Source organism: Rana temporaria, chromosome 6 (genome assembly GCF_905171775.1).
Source record: "Rana temporaria chromosome 6, aRanTem1.1, whole genome shotgun sequence".
NCBI lineage: Eukaryota > Metazoa > Chordata > Amphibia > Anura > Ranidae > Rana > Rana temporaria.
Window position 1 is genome coordinate 27,059,458 of NC_053494.1, and position 22,983 is coordinate 27,082,440.

A 22,983-nucleotide genomic window follows, 5' to 3' on the forward strand; every position below is an offset into this window, starting at 1 on the left:
TGGGGACACCTGATGTAAGAGGGCACTGTGATGGGGACACCTGATGTAAAGGGGCACTGTGATGGGGACACCTGATGTAAAGGGGCACTGTGATGGGGACACCAGATGTAAAGGGGCACTGTGATGGGGACACCTGATGTAAAGGGGCACTGTGATGGGGACACCTGATGTAAAGGGGCACTGTGATGGGGACACCTGATGTAAAGGGGCACTGTGATGGGGACACCTGATGTAAAGGGGCACTGTGATGGGGACACCTGATGTAAAGGGGCACTGTGATGGGGACACCTGATGTAAAGGGGCGCTGTGAAATTGTACATTTTTCATGTTTTAATAGAAATACAATGACTACAATCTTTCTCAGAGTCATAACACAGACTTGAGATTCGGACCTCGGGCCAAAGAAAATTTTGGCGACCGGACCTCCTTGAATTTTAATTAAGTACCCCTGGTTTAGGGGATACTGCTAACGCCTACAGGTAAGCCTTAATCTAGGCTTACCTGTAGGTGTAACTTGCAAAAGTGGGTTTACAACCACTTTAACCCCTTGATCGCCCCTAGTGTTTAACCCCTTCACTGCCCGTGTCATTTACACAGTAATCGGTGCATTTTTATAGCATTGATCGATGTATAAATGACAATGGTCCAAAAATAGTCAAGTGTCCGATGTGTCTGCCATAATGTCGCAGTCACAATAAAAATCGCAGATCACCCATCGCCATTACTAATAATAAAAATTTAAAAATAGTAAAAATGCCTTAAAACTATCCCCTATTTTGTAGACGCTATAACTTTTGCGCAAACCAATCAATAAACGCTTATTGCCTTTTTTTTTTTTTTTTTTACAAAATATTGGCCTTAACTGAGAGAGACTTATATATTTTTGGGGGATATTTATTATGGCAAAAATGCTTTATTTTTATTTTTCCGAATTTTTTTTTTTTATGTTTATAGTGCAAAAAATAAACCGCAGAGGTGATCAAATACCACCAAAAGAAAGCTCCATTTGTGGAAAAAAAAGCACGTCAATTTTGTTTGGGTGCCACGTCGCACGACTGCGCAATTGTCGGTTAAAGCGACGCAGTGCTGAATCGCAAAAAGTGCTCTGGTCAGGAAGGGGGTAAATTCTTCCGGGGCTGTTAGGGAATCTGTACTATTCCACCTTCCCGTTTAAGGGAAGCATAATTTTTTTTTTTTATTTACAACTCCTTTTAAAGCTTTATTAAGGAATCGGTATGAGGATCCCTTGTTTCCCCTTATCCACTATTCCCCCTCCACCCCCCTCCCCGTTTATCTCTCCGTACCATACTCGGGTTGCTGCACTCTATTGCACATGGTTACAATTCTGACTCTTGATTAGGACAGTTCTTTTGTAGATAAAGTTAACTTTTTCTTATTTATTGACTGTTTGTTGGACTTCCTAATCTCAGCAGATTTATCTGAGAACATCCCACAATTATTGATCGTTCCCTTGTGTTCATGGGTGATGTTATTTTGGTTAATTCATATTTTCTGTATTCATGTATCTGGCATAGTGACAATTCGAGAATTGGCCTCTGTTTAACAGCTACTTCTGTTACTGCTGGATTGTTTTCAATAAAAACATTGAAATGTAAAAAAGGATGAGTGGCTAGAAGATGACACAGTGAGCAGTTGCTTTTGCTTCATAGGGCCAGATTTTTAAAGATTTACGACGGCGTATCAGTAGATACGCCGTCCTAAGTCCGAATTTGCGCCGGCGTATATTTAAGTGTATTCTGGAAACCAGATACGCTTAAATTTAGCCAAGATACGAGCGGCGTAAGTCTCTTACGCCGTCGTATCTTGGGTGCATATTTACGCTGGCCGCTAGGTGGCGCTTCCGTTGATTTCCGCGTTGAATATGCAAATGAGCTGGATACGCCGATTCACGAACGTACGCGCACCCGTCGCATTTAGTTACGCCGTTTACGTAAGACATACACCGGCGTAAAGATAAAGCAGGTCTCTAGGTGGCGCAGCCCATGCAAAGTATGGACGTCGGAACAAGCGTATCTTTTTACGTTGTTTGCGTAAGTCGTACGCTAATAGGGCTGTGCGTAAGTTACATTCACGTCGTAGGCAGTGTTCGACGTATCTTAGGCATTCTATCCGACGCATGCACACTGCGATACGTCCACGGACGGCGCATGCGCCGTTCGTTTAAAACGTCAATCACGTCGGGTCACGATTCATTAGCATAAAAGTCAAAAAGGAAGACTGGCCTCTGTTAGAATTGCTATATAATGGGTCAAATGTGGTTTCCTATCAGTGCCTCGAAAGTCCCAACCAATATCCCTTGACCTATGAGTATTTATGCTAACTGGCCCTAAGCAGCCTTTGGTTTATATTCACTTGGTCTCATCCTCTATCATTAGCATAAAACACGCCCACCTCTTCACAATTTTAATTGGGCGCGCTTACGCCGGCCCATTTACGCTACGCCGCCGTAACTTAGGACGCAAGTGCTTTGTGAATACAGCACTTGCCTCTCTAAGTTGCGGCGGCCATAGACTGTAATTTAATAATCTAAACTTGAAGATGAGCTTCAGTCTCCTTTCTATGACAAAAGAATAGTAGCGCGGGATCATTATTCGCATAGCGAGAAACCTTTATTGAGCAATTAAAATTGCACACTTGCAGCGAGGGGGAAAAAAATATTTGATCCCCTGCTGATTTTGTACGTTTGCCCACTGACAAAGAAATGATCAGTCTTTAATTTTAATTGGAGGTTTATTTCAACAGTGAGAGACAGAATAACAAAAGAAAATCCAGAAAAACAAATTGAGTGAGAATGATTTGATCCCCTATCAATTTAGCAAGATTTCTGGCCCCCAGGTGTCTTCTATACGGGTAACTAAGGTTTGGACAGCCGCAGTCCGAAAAAATTGGTTTCTTTTATTGTAAAATCAAATCACAAAAATTAGGGCTGGGGAAATTAAAAGATTAATTCCTCGATTAATCTTTAATTTTTTTTTGATCGTTCAAAATTCTTGACGTCTCCGGACAGACTTACCCTGCTGGATGCGAGCAAACTGCACCCATTGGATTGAGGTACCTTTTGCATCTGTGGAGCAGGAGGATGCATCAGGGGAAGGGGGCAAAAATTACCAGTTTTTAAGCAGTTTTGTGCAGACAATTCTTTGTGTATCGGCAACATCTGTTCCGTGCGAAAGACTGTTCAGTTCTTCAGGATATATTGTCAATAAAATGCGATCGTGTCTGCTTCCAGAAAATGTAAACACTCTGGTATGTCTACGTGACTGGCTAAAGTGATGCCTACTATAAAGTGACTGTCGATCAATATACTAGATACGTTTTTATAATTAAAGTTAAATTAACTTTCTATGTTTTTCTTAACATTTAATAAGAAAAAACAATTTTTTTTTAGAGTGCGGCTGCCAAACCTTCCTTCCTACTTTTTTGCATTATCATTTGCATTGCCAGCACCTGTGGCTTTGGATCCAGTGAAGAGGTTCAACAATCGCACTTGAGCGGTTACTCCCTTCTTCTATACGGGTAACGAGCTGAGATTACTAGCACTCTCAAAGGGAGAGCTTGTTAATCTCAGCTTGTTAACTGTATAAAGCAATCAATCAGATTCCAGTCTCTCTCCACCATGGCCAAGACCAAAGTTCTGTCCAAGGATGTCAGGGACAAGATTCTTGATATTTAGCTTAAGACCCCTTTTACACTGAGGCGTTTTTCAGGCGCTTTGGCGTTAAAAAAAAGTCTGTAAAGCGCCTGAAAGAAGCCTCAGCTGCAATCCCAATGTGAAAGCCAGAGTGCTTCCAGAGCCCTTTCACACTGGCAGCGCCCGAAAAATGCTGATAAAGGATTTTTTTTTTACGCCCTGCCAGCGCAGCGCCTCAGTGTGAAAGCACTCGGGCATTTACATTGGGATTGCAGATGCAGCTTCTTTCAGGCGCTTTTTTTAATGCTAAGACCCCTTTTACACTGAGGCGTTTTTCAGGCGCTTTAGTGTGAAAGCACTCTGGCTTTCACATTGGGATTGCAGATGCAGCTTCTTTCAGGCGCTTTACACGCACTTTTTTTTTAACGCTAAAGCGCCTGAAAAACGCCCAGTGTAAAAGGATCTAAGGATTGGATGTGGGCACAGCAAAGTTGTTAAAGTGGAGGTTCACCCAAAAACTAAATTTTTTAACATTAGATTGAGGCTCGTTTTGGTAAGCAGAATCGGGTGGTTTTTTAAAATCGAAGCTGTACTTACCGTTTTAGAGAGCGATGTTCTCCGCCGCTTCCGGGTATGGGCTGCGGCACTGGGCGTTCCTATTTGATTGACAGTCTTCCGCCAGGCTTCCGACAGTCGCATACAGTGCGTCACGATTTTCCGAAAGTAGCCGAACGTCGGTGCGCTGGCGCCGTATAGAGCCGCACCGACGTTCGGCTTCTTTCGGCTACTCGTGACGCGATGTATGCGACCGTCGGAAGCCTGTCAATCAAATGGGAACGCCCTTGTCCCGAAGACCATACCCGGAAGCGGCGGAGAACAACGCTCTCTAAAACTGTAAGTACTGCTTCGATTTAAAAAAAAAAGACCCGATTCTGCTTCCCAAAATCTAATGTTAAAAAAAAAAAGTGCGTCGGTAGCCTTTGCTTCCCAAGCTGGCATTGGAAACCAGATTTGACAGTTGTCAAAAAGCTGCCAATGCCCAGCTTCCTACAGCGCTATCCACAGCCTCGTGGCAACCTATGACAAAAATTAAAGGTAATCGGCTAACATGACATACAAATCTGAAAAGTGCAGCGCTTCTAAAATGCTAAATAAAAAGTGCTGAATTAAGTGATTACTCAAAATCAAGCTACAACATCATATGAATAAATATGTAAAAAAAATCATATATTGATGGGTCATTATTAAATGACCTCAATTCTTATTAAATATTAGTGCAAAAAAAGCCCCAACATTCAGTGCAAAGATGAAAATCAATCTTTCTCCTTGGTAAATGCAGATCCAAAGGTGCAAAAAATCCACTTTCTCACTAGCAGTGCACCAAACCATCACCTCTGGAATGCACTCGCCAGATGAGATGTGAAGGCAGATACACCTCCAATCATATTTCATCCTGTATTCCTCAGAATCCAACAGCTCGGGTTTACTAAGGAGAAAGTTTGATTTTCATATATGCACTACATTTTGGGACTTTTTTTCACTAATAATTTTATAAGGATTGATGTTATATTATAATGACCCATCAAATATGAATTGTGTGTGTGTATAATATGTGTGTGTGTGTGTATGTGTATGTGTGTGTGTGTGTGTGTGTATGTATATATATATATATATATATAATTTATTATACATACATACATACATACATACATACATACACATTCATGACTATGAAAATTGTAGATTCACACTGAAGGCATCAAAACTATGAATTAACACATGTGGAATTATACCTAAAAAAAAGTGTGAAACAACTGAAAAAATATTCGTTTTTTTTTCAAAATTGTGGCTCTATTTTTGTTTATAGCGCAAAAACTCAACAGCAGAGGTGATCAAATACCACCAAAATAAAGCTCTATTTGTGGGGGGGGGGGGGGGGGGAGGACGCCAATTTTATTTGGGAGCCACATCGCACGACTGCGCATTTGTCAGTTAAAGCGACGCAGTGCCGAATCGCAAAAAGTCGACCAGCAATATGGTCCGGGGCTTAAGTGGTTTATAGACCTTGAAGCTGCATTCACTCCTGAGCGTTTCAAAAACGCACGTTTTTTGCCGCAATTTTGTACAGGTCACCAATGTAAAAAGCAGAGAAACTTCTGTAATCTGCCCCAAAGAAGCGTATGTTCTTTTTTCAGCTTAAGGTGTTTTTCAAAGCGTTTTTGCTTCAGGTGACAAAACGCTCAGATGTGAACAGGGCCATTGAAATTAATGGAATTTTGCCTGGTGGGGGCTTTTCAGGTGTTTTTTCAGGCATTTTATGAGCTGAAAACACTCGGGTGTGAATGCAGCCTGAAGGTATTGATTGTATTGATCCATGGCGACACATTTGCAGATTTCTGCATATGTGTGCATTCCTGTAAATTACTAGTGATAGTGTATTCACTACCCACAAAGGTCTCGTTCACACTAGGTGAGTTGACAGTTTTTGCCCCATTTTCCAGCACACGTGCAATGTCTGGACTATACATTGGTACCAAGAGGTCTCATTGAAAACCATGCATTGTGCTGCAGTGTTGAAAGGATCCCATTTAGTTTGTTAAAGTAAAAAAAAACACACCAACTAAAATTACTCTTTAGGCAACTACACACTGTATAAAATCGTTTTTTTAAGCTGAGCTCCAGCCTTACATTTTTCTCCACACTTGTGGCAAATCATTTAGCGTGTTGAAACTGATTACTCTGAATGTTCTGCAAACTTGCACCTCGACAATAAAACCCCTTGAAGCTGCAGCAACTTTCTTGAATCCACCTACATTTCCTGTCTGAATGACCTCAATCGTCAATCAATTCTGCCTCCACCTGATTCCTACGGTCTTTGCCCTATCTTGCTTGTTGTCATATACAGGCATGATCTTTTGGACTGGCATCAGTTAGTGTACTGCTATTCCTGGAAGAGCACAGCCCTAAGATCCCTTTAGACAAGTGTGTTCCTAAATACCTGTGCAATCTGCTGATCACTTGCTTAAAGCGGAGGTTCCACCGAAATTTTGTTTTTAAAAGCCAGCAGCTAAAAATACTGACTTTAAAAAAAAAAATGGACACTTACCTGTCCAGCGTGCCCGCAATGTCTGCTGCCGCTGCCATTCTCAGTGAGGGAATCGGGAAGTGAAGCCTTGCTGGTTCACTGCCCAGTACCCTACTGCGCTTGCGCGAGTAGTGCGGCACGCCGTCGCTGGTCTCCGCTCTCTCCTGGGAACAGTGTGTTTCCCAAAAGACGGGTGCGGGTAGGGGTGTGACTGCCGCCGGAGTGTATTCCCAGAATGGGTGCAAATACCTGTCTTAGACGGGTATCTGCACCCCCTATCTAAACAACTTGGATAATTTCTTCAACCCCCCAAGCTCTCCCGGGTCTAGTGCGCGACCATTGGCACATTCAAACTGTACGTCTGATTTTAACACATCGGATTGTAGATGGTTGTCAGCGGACACATCTCTGCTGACACCCGCCTGCCCATAGGAGTCAATGGATGGCCCGCTCGGATCCACCTGAAAAATAGACAGGCCGATCCGAGCGTGCTTGTCATGTGAAAGGGTCTTGGACTGTAGACTTTGCATACTTTTAAAAGCTGCGGAAACTGAAAAAAAAAAAATAGAAAAATGCAAGGTGTTCGTTTTCTCCACAATAAATGTTTGTTGAAAAAAAAAACTTAATTGAGTTTCATTAGGCAAAGTACAGCTTCTCTTTAATTCAGTCAGTTGGGATGTCTTCTGATGCCCAGTGCCTAGCAGTCATGGTGAGGACATACTCATGGTACATACCTGTATAGAATCTGGCAAGTCACTAAAAACCCTGTATTGACGTGCCGGATTCTACACAGGTATGTACCATGAGTGTGCCCTCATCACGACCTCGGTGACCTGACTTTTTCTCTCATTAATCTTTCACTAAGCTAATTGCAGACTCGTCGATGCAGCTGACGTCCGTTTATCCTGGGAGTTCATTTTGCCATGTACAGAGACGATCGATTAGCAGGTGGAAAGCCTATTTGACTTTTTGCGTAGATAAGATATCAGCAGCTTTGTGAATTCGAGCATGAATGAATATTCATGAACAGGGGATCTATAGAACATGCGACTACTTCTGTAGGATCTTGTTTGACACGTAAACCCAATAATCATGTTTTACTTTTTTTTTTTTTTCTTTTTTTTTTAAAGGAGAAACCCTGCTAAGTACATATGATGTTGGAATTGGTCACAAATCAGTAACTTGGTTATTTTAACCACTTGCCACCTGGGCTATAGCCAATATACGACTTGCCGGTTAACGGCTCTTTTTCCGCACACAGAGAATGTGAGAAAAGGATCTGTAAGGGGCACAGTGAGTACATTGTTCACACTGATCAGTGCCCATCAGTGTAGCCTCATCAGTACACATCAAGGAAGAAGAAAAAATATATATTTGCTAAATTTGTATAATGGCAACGAGGGGGGAAAAGGTGTTTTTTTGAAAAAAAATAAAAGCAGAAAAGTTTTGGAATTTATTTTTTTATTTATTGCAAGAAATTAAAAACCCAGTCATGATTAAATCTCACCAAAAGAAAGCTCTATTTGTCAATTTTTTTTAAAAATGTCATTTGTTGCATGACTGCACAATTGTGATTTAAAGTGTGACAGCGCTGAAAATTGGCCTGGGCAGGAAGGGGATGAACGTGCCCAGTATTGAAGTGGTTAAGGAAAATAGCAATTGCTTGTGTAAAAATATTTACATGGAAGAAAACTTGTATTAATGGTGTCTCCATGTTTCAAATAATCGGTCAAAAGTAAAAGAATTTTGTGTGTGACCATTGCTCCTCAAAGGCCATGCTTTGGTGGGTCCAAATCAAGAAAATGAGATCGTATTAAAACCTATTCTACCATATGGTCATCATGATGTGTTTGAGGGGGTGTACACAGATACACTGGAGGCAATTTAATAAGCCATGTGTGACACATTTCTGGCAGTGTGTATGCAGTCAAAAAAGCCTTGCTGTAAATTCATGAGACCCGTGTGTGGTTTGTAGTTGTGTCAGATCAATGAGAGAGATTTTATGTGACCAACACAAAGTGGCACATTGTGGAGTGGAAGGAAAATGATAAATGGTTTTCAACATAATTTTTTTTTTTTTTTCTTTTTTACAAATATGTGAAAAGTGTGGTGTGTATTTGTATTCAGCCCCCCGGAGTCAATACTTTGTAGAACCTCCTTTCACTGCAATCACAGCTGCAAGTCTTTTTGGGGATGTCTCTACCAGCTTTGCACATCTAGAGAGGGACATTTTTGCCCATTCTTATTTTGCAAAATCGCTCAAGTTCTGTCAGATTGGATGGAGAGCGTCTGTGAACAGCAATTTTCAAGTCTTGCCATAGATTTCCATTTGACTTTAGGTCTGGACTGTGACTGGGCCATTCTAACACATGAATATGCTTTGATCTAAACCAGGTATATGCAATTAGCGGACCTCCAGCTGTTGCCAAACTACAAGTCCCATGAGGCATAGCAAGACTCTGACAGCATCAAGCATGACACCCAGAGGCAGAGGCATGATGGGACTTGTAGTTTGGCAACAGCTGGAGGTCCGCTAATTGCTTATCCCTGATCTAAACCATTCCATTCCATTGTAGCTCTGGTTGTATGTTTAGGGTCGTTGTCCTGCTGGAAAGTGAACCTCCCCCAGTGAAGTCTTTTGCAGAATCTAACAGGTTTTCTTCTAAGATTGTCCTGTATTTGGCTCCATCCATCTTCCCATCAACTCTGACCAGCTTCCTTGTCCCTGCTGAAGAAGAGCATCCCCACAACATGATGTTGCAACCACCATGTTTCACGGTGGGGATGGTGTGTTCAGGGTGATGTGCAGTGTTAGTTTTCCACCACACATAGCATTTTGCTTTTATGCCAAAAAGTTCAATTTTGGTCTCATCTGACCAGAGCACCTTCTTCCACATGTTTGCTGTGTCCCCCCTCATGGCTTCTTGCAAATTGCAAAAAGGACTTATTATGGCTTTATTTTTACAATGGCTTTCTTCTTGCCACTCTTCCATAAAGGACAGATTTGTGGAGAGCACAACTAATAGTTGTCCTGTGGACAGATTCTCCCACCTGAGCTGTGGATCTCTGCAGCTCCTCCAGAGTTACCATGGGCCTCTTGGCTGCTTCTCTGATTAATGCTCTCCTTGCCCGGCCTGTCAGTTTAGGTGGACGGCCATGTCTTGGTAGGTGTGCAGTTGTGCCATACTCTTTCCATTTTACGGATGATGAATTGAACAGTGCTCAGTGAGATGTTCAGGCTTGGGATATCTTTTTTTTTTTTTTTTTTTTTTTAACGACCTAACCCTGCTTTATACTTCTCCACAACTTTATCTCTGACCTGTCTGGTGTGTTCCTTGGCCTTCCTGATGCTTTTTGTTCACTAAGGTTCTTTTAACAAACCTAAGGGCTTCACAGAACGGTTGTATTTATACTGAGATTAAATTACACACGTGGACTCTATTTACTATTTAGGTGACTTTTGAAGGCAATTGGTTCCACTAGATTTTAGTTAGGGGTATCAGAGTAAAGGGGACTGAATACAAATGCACACCACACTTTTCAGATATTTTGTTTCTAAAAAAAAAATTTTTAACCGATTTTATAATTTTCCTACCACTTAACAATTATGTGCCACTTTGTGTTGCTCTCATAAAATCCCAATAAAATACATTTATGTTTTTGGTTGTAACATGACAAAATGTGGAAAGTTTTTCAAGGGGTATGAATACTTTTAAGGCACTGTACATTATTCTGTTACAAGTGGCACCATTTGTCGCACTACCGTGAGACAGATTTCTACGGACTATGGCACTGCGTATGGCTTTTACAAAATGGGCTCCAAGCTGTCAGTTGCTAGGCTGGATAGAAGTTGCTTTTTCATTGCAAGAAAGGGAGGTCACATAATTGTAGTTGGTGGTTTAATACGCTTTTACATTATAATAATGCTTTTCTATCAGGTGGGTCTTTTATAAATTAGTGCAAAAGCCAGTATATGTGTTGCCATTCTTTATCTTTAATAAAAGCACATTACTATACTACTGGGTTGGTTTCCTTGCAGGGGTTCTCCAGACTTTCTAAACAAAGGTCAGGTTTACTGTCCTTCGCACTATAGGTGGGTGGGAGTAGAAAATGTCTTAGGTTTGGTGGTCAGAGAGAGTATACAAAATTATATAGCACCTCTTGTCAGCTGAAGGAGAAATAATTCCCTATCATTTAGTATTAGTGGATGGAATACCTCATCAGTGGGAGGAGCAGTGCCCCATCGTTTGTGTCAGTGGATGGAAGAATGCCTCATATCAGTGGGTAAATCAGTGCCCCATAGGCCAGATAAGAGCAATCAGATGGCTGCATTCGGCCTATGGACCACAGTTTAGAAACCACTGTGTTAATGCAAAAAAATTAAGACAAATCGATAAAAATCAAAACAGTGTAAAGTAACAATATGGGTTATAAATAATATATAAAGACATGTAGGTTAAGTCCTGTCTTACCATATCAGATTTTCTAGCAAGGTCTATGTCAAGTTTTAAAAAAAAGATTTGTTTCCACATTTATTTGTATCGACATTTTTATAAAAAATTAAAAATTCTGTTTTAATTCTTTTATAAAGTAGGGTTTTTACATTAATGTATTTGTTGCAGATTGATCGATTCTTGTCTAATGGGTGGGAAGCAGCAGATGCCTTGGACATGATCCGAGTATATGGCAGCCTACCTCGGAATGATCTAGCACGGTATGTAACCTCACACATCTAACCTGTGTCATTTCTGAATGTGCATGCAATTGGGGGAGATTTACTAAAGCTGTTGCACTCAGAATCTGGTGCAGCTGTGTATGGTAGCCAATCGGCTTCTAACTTCAGCTTGTTCAATTAAGCTTTAGCACTAAAACCATTTTTTTTATGCAAAGCTGCCCCAGATTTTACACTCTTCAGTTTTGGTAAATAAGCCCCAATGCCTCTCTTCCTATAAGACTGCATGGGCATGAGTTATCGGCAGGAAGCTGGTTCCTGCAGGTGTTTCTGCCACCTGTGAGCCGCTAGCTGCCCCCGCCGAGCCCTGTACACTTCAATGACAGGAGTTGGCTACTGCAGCTATCCGTGACTACCTACGCAGCCAGTAGTTACCTGCGGTGATCGCTGTTGAACACATTTTGTGTGAGCATGTGTAGCCTGAGGACAATTCTCACATATCCGGTGCTATAGATGTCAGATTCCGTGGCTTTGCCCCCCATTCTGGTTTATGTCCCTCCCATACCGCTGCCATCCTTGGTTTGACCAGTTTAACATGGTGCAGGGATTGATGGGTATTGAGAAAGAGATCAATGTTCGTCGGCCCCTAGTAGCAAATTAGCTAGCACATAGTAGTGCTGACACGGTCTACTAAGCAGATTGGCCTCAGAGGGAAGCTGATAAGGTAAACCAGGGAATGGGCATATTCCATGCCTGTCTATGCAGTAATGGAGGACTTTGTGAGTAAAGACTGGCTGAATGCTCTTTTGGGGTGCAGTCACCAGTACGTTAAAGTGTTACTAAACCCACAACCGTAAAATCAGTTTGTGTATGCAGTAAAGCATGCAGTTTATATTTACTAAAACTATTGCATTTCCATGTTCTGTGGGAGACCAGATATAGTGAATGCAGGCTCCTGGGTTTAGTAACGCTATAAATGCAGTATTATTTTCAAATTGGTGACCCTCTTATGTACACTATGTTCTGGGATATACTAAACGCCTTCCTTGCAAGACTCCTAAGAAGGCAGGAAGCTTATTCTTATGAGATATGAGTCTCCAAACCCTTTCACACTCTGAGTGGAAGAACCAAATTAACAATACACTTTGCTTGGAAAAACATTTCTCTAGTCATGGAGGTGTACCTGGGAGATTTGAAAAGCTATTGTGCCCATGGCTAACAACCCCTGGCATGCCTACCCTGGACTTTTGTAAAGCCTCAAGGTTTTTTACCTTAATGCATTCTAACAGCCATTAATGTCTTACTGGAACCATGTCCTGTGATCTGATGAGACCAAGATGAACTTATTTGGTTCAGATGGTGTCAAGCATGTGTGGCGGCAGCCAGGTGAGGAGTAAAAAGACTTGGGCAAGACTGTGTCTTGCCTACAGTCAAGCATGGTGGTGGGAGTGTCATGGTCTGGGGCTGCATGAGTGCTGCCGGCACTGGGGAGATGCAGTTCATTAAGGGAACCATGAATGCCAACATGTACTGTGACATACTGAAGCAGAGCATGATCCCCTCCCTTTGGGCGCAGGGCAGTATTCCATCACAACGACCCCATACACACCTCCAAGATGACCACTGCCTTTGCAAAAAAAGCTGAGGTTAAAAGTGATGGACTGGCCAAGCATGTCTCCAGACCTAAACCCTATTGATCATCTGTGGGGCATCCTCAAACGGAAGGTGAAGGAGTGCAAGGTCTCTAACATCCACCAGCTCTGTGATGTCGTCATGGAGGAGTGGAAGAGACTCCAGTGGCAACCTGTGAAGCTCTGATGAACTCCATGCCCAAGAGGGTTAAGGCAGTGCTGGAAAATAATGGTGACCACACAAAATATTGACACTTTGGGCCAAATTTGGACATTTTCTCACTCTGTACTCACTCTTGTTGCCAGAGGTTTAGACATCAATGGCTGTGTGTTGAGTTATTTTGAGGGGACAGCAAATTTACACTGTTATACAAGCTGTACACTCACTACTTTACATTGTAGCAAAGTGTCATTTCTTCCGTGAAAAGATATAAAATATTTACAAGAATGTGAGGGGTGTACTCACGGTTTGATGTCCGTGTGCTCTGTAAAGCTGTGCACAGCTTGTTGACGCTATATAAATGAATGCAATAAATGAGTAAAACTTAATTTTGTCTCCCTTCCCCCCCTAGGATTGAGAAGCTGGAATTTTTAGATGAGAAGGAATTACTGGAACAGCTGCTACTCCATTACTGTATCAGCTGGGGTACAAAAGACTCATTACACTTGGGTAAGGACATTTTGTCTCGGCACATTTAAAAAAAAAAAAAAAAACTGCTGCGTACATCGTGGGCCACTTTATCATTTGTTTAATATTTCTCCAAGTTGAGTCTTTTGAGATGGGGAATAAGAATTCAGCAGGTAGATTGTCTTAAAGCGGAGCTTGACACTCTAAAACTTATAGAGATTCAGGTTACAAGAATATTAGCCATAGCAGTGGGCGGAGCTGGAAACATGGGTGCAAAGATCTGATGAAAAGCTAGTAGGTGATTCAAAATAATTTGCGCTGGCTTTTTTGTTTTTCTATCATCGTGTAGTAATTAAAAAATGTAAATGCAAGAAACTAAATGGGTGGGACTTTAAATGAGGCGCAAGGCATAGAGCCATGTTACCTCCCCGGCTACGTTTCTGCCCTCCTAGTCTGTACCTTCGGTTTTGACACACCCGTAAGTACTTTGGGGATTAGTTACTACTATGATCCCATTTCCCCTTCTCTCCATAACTGGATCTATTATATATACCCTCATTTTAAATCATGGTTTTTGATATTTACAGACATCTACCTCATACTCTGCTCCTGAGGAGTGGCACTAGCCACGAAACGCGTTGAGCCAATAGACGCCCCCCCCCCTCTCAATCGTTGCCATTACATCTTTACCAACGTTCTACAGATCGATTGTATTTTATATACTTCTCAACTATGGGTGTTATCACTATGGAGGAGCCACCAGATGCCCCCCCCCCCCATGCCCGTTGCTAATGTACTAATCATTATCATACACATCGACTATATGATCGATTGTGGTCACTATTACTGTGGAGTTATTCCAACGAATTTGGTCTCATTTAATGTTTATACTATGCATTAACTTTTACTGTTAGGAGCCATTAGAAGCCCCTCTGGTTTATATATGATATCTTTTACCAACTAATTTCCTCTTTATACCAGTGGAGTGTACCAACGTATCAATATTCATTTATCATGGAGATACTTTCCAGTGATTTGGCCTCTTTTGATATCGTTTCCAGCATGAACCTATTATATTTATTTATTTATTCCTACCATTGTTACCATGAACTGTTGAAATGTATGCAATTTTCTTTGATTATTGTAACAGATCTACCATGCTACTATTGTATCTACTGTATATACAATTTTTATACTATTAAATAACTGACTGTTTTTTGTATCCGTGCAATGCTTTCATGTTATTTGCTCGGTTCTGCTGGATCAAGTACCTGTCCAAATCCCACTGTTATTGTTACTCTCCTGGGGTGCATGCCTCATTTAAAGTCCCACCCTATTCCTTATTGTTATAGTAATTAAAAAACTTCCATTTATTGAGAAATGATACAAGAGATGGCACTGGAGAGTGTGCAGACTAGGTACAGTAGAGCAGTGGTCATCAACCCTGTCCTGCAGGGCCCACTAACAGGCCAGGTTTGCAAGATAACTGAAATACATCACAGCTGATATCATTTGCTCCTCAGTGATTGCAGTATTCTAGACTGCATCTCCCCAAGGTAATTCATAAAACCTGGCCTGTTAGTGGGCCCTGCAGGACAGGGTTGATGACCACTGCAGTAGAGGGTGATAAAATGGTACAGGAAAGGGTGCAGACATGGTACGTGAAAATCCGGACTGTTGGCTCTATATCACCTAACTGGCACTATATCCCACCCTAACCATAGGTGCCAACAGTCCAGATGTTCACGTACCATGTCTGCACCCTTTCCTGTACCATTTTATCACCCTCTACTGTAGTGGTCATCAACCCTGTCCTGCAGGGCCCACTAACAGGCCAGGTTTTATGTATTACCTTGGGGAGATGCAGTCTAGAATACTGCAATCACTGAGGAGCAAATGATATCAGCTGTGATGCATTTCAGTTATCTTGCAAACCTGGCCTGTTACTGGGCCCTGCAGGACAGGGTTGATGACCACTACAGTAGAGGGTGATAAAATGGTACAGGAAAGGGTGCAGACATGGTACGTGAAAATCCGGACTGTTGGCACCTATGGTTAGGGTGGGATATAGTGCCAGTTAGGTGATATAGAGCCAAGTTAGGGTGGCATGCAGAGCCACCCTAACGTACATGGCCATCCTTGCTCCTATATTAGGACCTGGGATTTGTTCTTGTCCTGCCAAATGAAAAGTACGACCGCTCCTATAAAAGATTCTCATGCCTGTTCTTGATGGCTGTCATCCCTCTTTCTTGTTTTTTTAGGTCTGTCAAAAATCATGTTTTGACCTACAGAAAAGTGCACCCGGCCATGAGATTCCTATCGCACTGACTTCAAATCGGAAAATTTGTCAGGCTCAAGACATTTTGGCTTTCCATCTTCCCAGCTACACCTAGCAGAAAATGTTATTGCTGATGCCAAGTGCTTCATGAGCTGTTTGTGTTTTCAGAGTTTGAGACAAATCTCCCATGTCTGTGGAAGTCTGGCTGTAAGCATGGAATGGAGTTATTGTGCAGTTTGCATGCCCTCAGTCTCCAAAGTGCAAACTTCATTGACCGTGTGCTTCTTTATGTTACTTTTTATTATGATGAGCAAATATTACTTGGTACAAGGTTTGGCACTACTGACTTTCTGGTCCTTTTTAGTTTTTTTCTTTGTCTGCTGATTGCTGCTGATGTGACAGCAAAATTAAAATTCCGTTATATGAAATGTGGTTGTAAGTATTGTGAAGCCCATAGGAAACATAGAAGGGTGACCATTATCATTTTCAGTACAACAAACCATCAATTCACAGACCTTGAGGCTGGATTCACACATGTGCGGTGCGAATTCCAGCTCGGTTTTCTCTGTGAAGATGCAATTCACACTGCAATGAATCCAAGAAAACACACACTTTTTGTTGGGCAATGCCGAGTGCTAATGCAACACACATATGTGAGCCAGCCTCATTCAAACGAACAGATTAGAAAATGTCAGTATAAGCCGCATTCAATTGGCATAGGTGTGAACCCAGCCTTACTCTGGTCATGTTGATGGTGCCTGTTTGTGAATGTCCTCTCACATGCCAGTAGATTTAAAGTGGCCGCATGTACATATACGTCCACAGAATGGCACGTACAGGCAGATGGGCGTACCCGTACGTCCCTGCCTAGACGTGGGTCGGGGGTCCAATCGGGACTATTATTGGATATTTCAAACTATTTCAAACTTTTTTAACAAATAAAAAACTGAAAAATTGGACGTGCAAAATTATTCAGCCCCCTTACGTTAATACTTTGTAGCGCCACCTTTTGCTGCGATTACAGCTGTAAGTCGCTTGGGGTATGTCTATCAGTTTTGCACATCGAGAGACTGACATTTTTGCCCATTCCTCCTTGCAAAACCGCTCGAGCTCAGTGAGGTTGTGAACAGCAGTTTTAAGTTCTTTCCACAGATTCTCGATTGGATTCAGGACTGGACTTTGACTTGGCCATTCTAACACCTGGATATGTTTATTTGTGAACCATTCCATTGTAGATTTTGCTTTATGTTTTGGATCATTGTCTTGTTGGAAGACAAATCTCCGTCCCAGTCTCAGGTCTTTTGCAGACTCCATCAGGTTTTCTTCCAGAATGGTCCTGTATTTGGCTCCATCCATCTTCCCATCAATTTTAACCATCTTCCCTGTCCCTGCTGAAGAAAAGCAGCCCAAACCATTAAGCTGCCACCACCATGTTTCACAGTGGGGATGGTGTGTTCAGGGTGATGAGCTGTGTTGCTTTTACGCCAAACATAACGTTTTGCATTGTTGCCAAAAAGTTCAATTTTGGTTTCATCTGACCAGAGCACCTTCTTCCACATGTTTGGTGTGTCTCCCAGGTGGCTTGTGGCAAAATTTAAACAACACTTTTTATGGATATCTTTAAGAAATGGCTTTCTTCTTGCCACTCTTCCATAAAGGCCAGATTTGTGCAGTATACGACTGATTGTTGTCCTATGGACAGTCTCCCACCTCAGCTGTAGATCTCTGCAGTTCATCCAGAGTGATCATGGGCCTCTTGGCTGCATCTCTGATCAGTCTTCTCCTTGTATGAGCTATAAGTTTAGAGGGACGGCCAGGTCTTCGTAGATTTGCAGTGGTCTGATACTCCTTCCATTTCAATATTATCACTTGCACAGTGCTCCTTGGGATGTTTAAAGCCGGATTTGGATACAAAAAGATTTCCCAAGCTTTAAACTTCTCCACAACAGTATCTCGGACCTGCCTGGTGTGTTCCTTGTTCTTCATGATGCTCTTTAAACGGACCTCTGAGACTATCACAGTGCAGGTGCATTTATACAGAGACTTGATTACACACAGGTGGATTCTATTTATCATCATTAGTCATTTAGGTCAACATTGGATCATTCAGAGATCCTCACTTAACTTCTGGAGAGGGTTTGCTGCACTGAAAGTAAAGGGGCTGAATAATTTTGCACGCTCAATTTTTCAGTTTTTTATGTGTTAAAAAAGTTTGAAATATTTTGTTACACTTCATGATTGTGTCCCACTTGTTGATTCTTCCAAAAAAATTATAGTTTTATATCTTTATGTTTGAAGCCTGAAATGTGGCAAAAGGGCCGAATACTTTCGCAAGGCACTGTATATTCGCTATATTTAGCCTACAGCAATAATCGCATGTAAAATCCAACAGGCTGGTTGTACAAGTTAAACGAGTGGTCAACTTAAAAGCAATTGCGGGGGAAAGAAGCCAGTGGGATTTTTTCCTTCCTTTTTTTTTTTACCATCAAAAGCATTACAGCCAAAAATTCTTTATATTGTTAAAGAATAAAGAATATACAAAAAGACCTAAAACCAAAGATTTAAAACAACCAGATTTATTGTTTAACCCATAGTCTTGAATATAGCAATATATACAGATGGGATGTACAATTTAGCCACCGCCTACAGTCGAAATACGGCTGCAAAGCGGTTGCTTAACTCTGGGAGGACGTCCATGGACCTGGCGTCACAGATCACGGTAAATCGCCGCTGATAGCGGCAGTTTATCACGTGATCGCTCCGTCCAACGGTACAGTGTGAGAGGAGAGGGGGGAGAGAGCAGATGCAGCACGAGTGCTGTGAGCTGGATCTGTGACACATGCAGTCACAGATCCAGCCATCCATCCCTGCTCAGCCATCCCTGCCCCATACTGTGCAATACTACACACCTATACTCTGCAATACCCCACACTACTCTGCAATACCCCACACTACTCTGCAATACCCCACACTACTCTGCAATACCCCAAAATACCCTGCAACGTCGCCTATGGGGATTTTTAAGTAGCGAAGTTTGGCACCATTCCACAAGCGTGTGCAATTTTGAAGGGTGACATGTTTGGTATCTATTTACTCGGCGTAACTTCATCTTTCACATTTATGCAAAATAATGAAGAAGAAATACTAAATTTGCTAAATTTTATAACAAAGAAATTCATTTTTTTTTTTTACATAATTTTCAGTCTTTTTTTCTCTTATAGCGCAAAAAATAAAAAACCCAACGGTGATTAAATACCACCAAAAGAAAGTTCTATTTGTGTGAAAAAAAGGACGAAAATTTCATTTGGGTACAGTGTTGTATGACTGAGTAATTGTCATTCAAATTGTGAGAGCACCGAAAGCTGAAAATTGGTCTGGTTATTAAAGGGGTTTACGTGCCCAGTGATCAAGTGGTTAAACCCTACCATTGATCTCTTAACACCTTACTGTCAACTTCCATTGGCCCTTTAAAGGTTCCTTAAAGTGGAAGTACCCCCCCCCCCCTATCGTTTTCAGCCAAGGTAGCTGACATATTTGCCTCTGTTTAATCTACATCTGCCATGATGCTGCACATGTGATCAGTTATGACACCAGCCATTGGCTGGTTTGACAGTTTGAGAGCACAACCAATGGGAGTGTTGCATTTCCGGCACATGCTGGAATTGAAACTGTTTTATGGATGGGTTTACTTCCGCTATAACGCAAGAAGGCAGGTTCTCGATCATGTGATTGCTGTAATCGATGTCATTGATCCCATAATTAGAAGGTTGTCCTACTGGCTCCTAAACAATGAACGCTCAGTCACCATGCTGGGGCAAGGAATGAGCATGCATATTCATCGGAAAAAGGAGAGTACTGTAGGCACCTAAGGAGATTAAACACAAGGCTGTAGACTTCTAGTATATGTATCGATCATGAAAAATAAGATAAAGCTAGTCCTTTTAAAAAGTTCAAATACAAAGTCCATTTACTTAGGGCAAGATTATCCACACAGGAAGTCAACTCTGTAGAATGACATGCAAAGACAAAAAAAAAAGAGAAAGCGCCTCTAAGTGTAATAGGCTAAAACTAATTTATTAAAAACTACAAAAGAGCTACGGTACTTGCATTTGGGTAACCATAAAAAGCTCATTAATCTGGTGGGCATCTGCTGTATATCACTGGAAGATCCTCAAAGGGCTTGGCATAAACGGCAGTGTTAGGAAGGGATGCCAGACACGCTTTCAGGTCGCGGGCTGCCAGAAAGTCAGAACACAGGACCAACGTGAACGTGATGACGTCCCCAGAAGAGGGATGCTCTGAAACGTGTTGCACATCCCCCTTCTGGTGATGCCATTACGCTCACGACGCTGCGTTTCTGGCAGCCCGCGACCTGGAAGAGAGTGGCCAGCGTCCCTTCCCAGCATTGTGGTTTATGCTAAGCCTGTCGAGGATCTTTTAGCAATATCCTAGCGGATGCTCACCGAAATGATGAGCTTCTTATGGTTACCCAAATGTGAGTGGCCCCTTTGTAGTTTTTAATAAAGGAGTTTTAATCTATTACACTTAGAGGTGCTTTCCCCTTTTTTGTCTTTGTATGCTTACTCAGCGGCACCAGCTATACACATGTATGTGGCAGTATGCTGATATGCACCCCCACATATATGCGTACATCTGGCTCATACCCATTGATTCTTCCAGAAATCCAGTGAGCTCCTCACTTCCTGTGCTGCTTCTAAATCCCAAGCAGTGTTATCAGCTCTGCCTAGTTAAACTCTGTAGACCGCATAACACCTCTCCATGGGATGCTCTATGGTCCTAATACGACATGTTCTTGGCTGACAAAATTGCACCTCTACAGATGCAGTACAGTGTGTGAGCGTTGTCTCTAGGGTAACACAAGTGTTACTGTCAAAAGGAAAAAAACCTATGGGGGGGGAAGTAAAAATAAATAAAAACTAATGTAGCCATCACTACTAATGGACTGATAAGCTGTAGTTTAATGCTTTTGTTCTTAACATGCACACCACAGATGGGCACTTCTCTCACAAAGACTGATTAGTGGTGAGAGGTGCACTGGTCCAAATCGCACAACCACAAGGATTAGTCATGGGCTTCCTCCTGACTCAGCTGTCCATGCCATGTAGGGAGGAATTCTCAAGCTTTTCATAAGGAACAATCGCTGATCTGCCAGGAGAGATTTTCCAATATGTCAGAAAGTCTATTCATGCCATAACTTGCAGGTACAATGATCGGAAATGATTGCCGATGTCTACAAATTGTAAGCAAAGATGGAACCCATTACACAGCCAATAAAAATAATGGAACTTCATTCTTTGGTAATCTGTCTTATTAAAGGTGATTATTCATATTATTGTTTAAGACATAATTTTTGACATATTACATTAATCTGGTCTATGAAATGTATTTTTTGTTTTAATATATAATGTACTTTATTGTAAATGGCAATTTTTTTTTTTTTAGAGGTGTGTGTGTGTAGCTATATCTGTGTATGTGTGTATATTATAAATTCCTGCAGCTCCTTTCAATGTTGCTGTAGGCCTCTTGTACGTACGTACACAAACACACACACAATATTTGCCCACTCATCTTTGCAAAAACACTCCAAATATGTCAGATTGCGAGGGCATCTCCTGTGCACAGCCCTCTTCAGATCACCCCACAGATTTTCAATGGGATTCATTTAAGAACTTTTTCCACCTTTTTTAATGTGTCCTATAAACTGTAAAACTAAGTTGAACAACAAACGGAAATCTTTTAGGTGGAGGGAAGTAGAAATAAAACAATATGGTTGCATAAGTGTGCACACCCTTCCACGAATAATTTGTTAGATAATAATAATTTGTTAGAGCACCTTTAAAATTTTATTACAGCACTCAGTCTTTTTGGGTATGAGTCTATCAGCATAGCACATCTTGACTTGGCAATATTTTCCCACTCTTCTTTGCTAAAACACTCCAAATCTGTCAGAGTGCTTAATAAAAACTCCCCCCCGGCGGATAAGGCGCGTCACGAGTTCCGAACTGGGGTCGGCTCTATACGGCGCCTGCGCAGTCAGTTCTACACGGCTCCTAGTCTGTGCGCAGGCGCAGTATAGAGCAGACTCCTAGTTCAGCTATTTTCGGAAACTCGTGACGTGCCTTATCCGCCGGGGGGAAGTTTTTATCAAGCACGTCAATCATCTGGTTCCAGATGACATTGCGCCACTGCATAGGAACGCCTACTCCCGCGGGAGCTAGAACCCGGAAGCCGGGTGGAAAAGCAAAACATTAATACGGAATGTACAGCGAAAAACAAACAGCATACTGTACATGTCGGAAGTATGCTGAATGTAATGGTATATACATGTTTTTAGGGTGAACCTCCGCTATAAGTAGTGGTCGGACTTTTTGGGTCACTTTGGTTGATATCTGACCATTAAGTACGGAGTTTGTTGTTATCCATTCAAACATATTGTGAGTGGTGCCCTGCCTCTGTGTTTCAAGAAGTCTATCCATGAGCTGTTACCTCCTTTACTCCCTGTATAAAGGCCTTGGCTGGGCTATAGCCACAAGCTCTCCTTAGCTTGCCATCTGGTAAGCACACAATCTATGTGGTGGTGGTGCACAGAATTCATGTTTGCAAGTCACCATGATGAATAGGATTCATTTTCCTACACCTGTGGATGATGGACTTTTTATGACCTACTTTTAAGGATATAAATATATCTTATTTTATTTATGTTTATTTTAAGGTATATTGAACTGTGTTTCTAGGTACAGTGATACCTCGGTTCACGAACTTAATTCGTGAACTGACTCTGGTCGCGCACCGAATTGGTCGTGAACCGAGGCACATTTTCCCATAGGGTTCAATGTAAATCCAGTTAATCCGTGCTGACCTTTTTTTGGGGGTTTTTGAAGCACAAAAATATGAAACAAATTACAATACACATTAATACAGTATAGTAATGTATAAAGAGAGGACACTAACCTTGCTTGAGATGACTTCTGGCATGGAGGAAGGCAGGTGGGAGGCAGTTATTGTTTGGGGGGAGA

The 22,983-nt window shown here is 41.8% G+C and overlaps 1 protein-coding gene across 1 annotated transcript in view; it reads left to right on the top strand.

The window, feature by feature from the left end:
- The window catches only part of LCMT1 (leucine carboxyl methyltransferase 1), a 38,925-nt gene extending 22,551 nt beyond the window's left edge, over positions 1–16,374 (top strand). The window contains exons 9-11 of the mRNA XM_040356510.1: positions 11,360–11,451; positions 13,613–13,710; positions 15,930–16,374. Coding sequence (XP_040212444.1) covers positions 11,360–11,451; positions 13,613–13,710; positions 15,930–15,952 — 213 coding nt within the window. The 3' untranslated portion in view covers positions 15,953–16,374. The remainder of the gene's footprint in view (positions 1–11,359; positions 11,452–13,612; positions 13,711–15,929) is intronic.
- Positions 16,375–22,983: the final 6,609 nt, after the last annotated feature.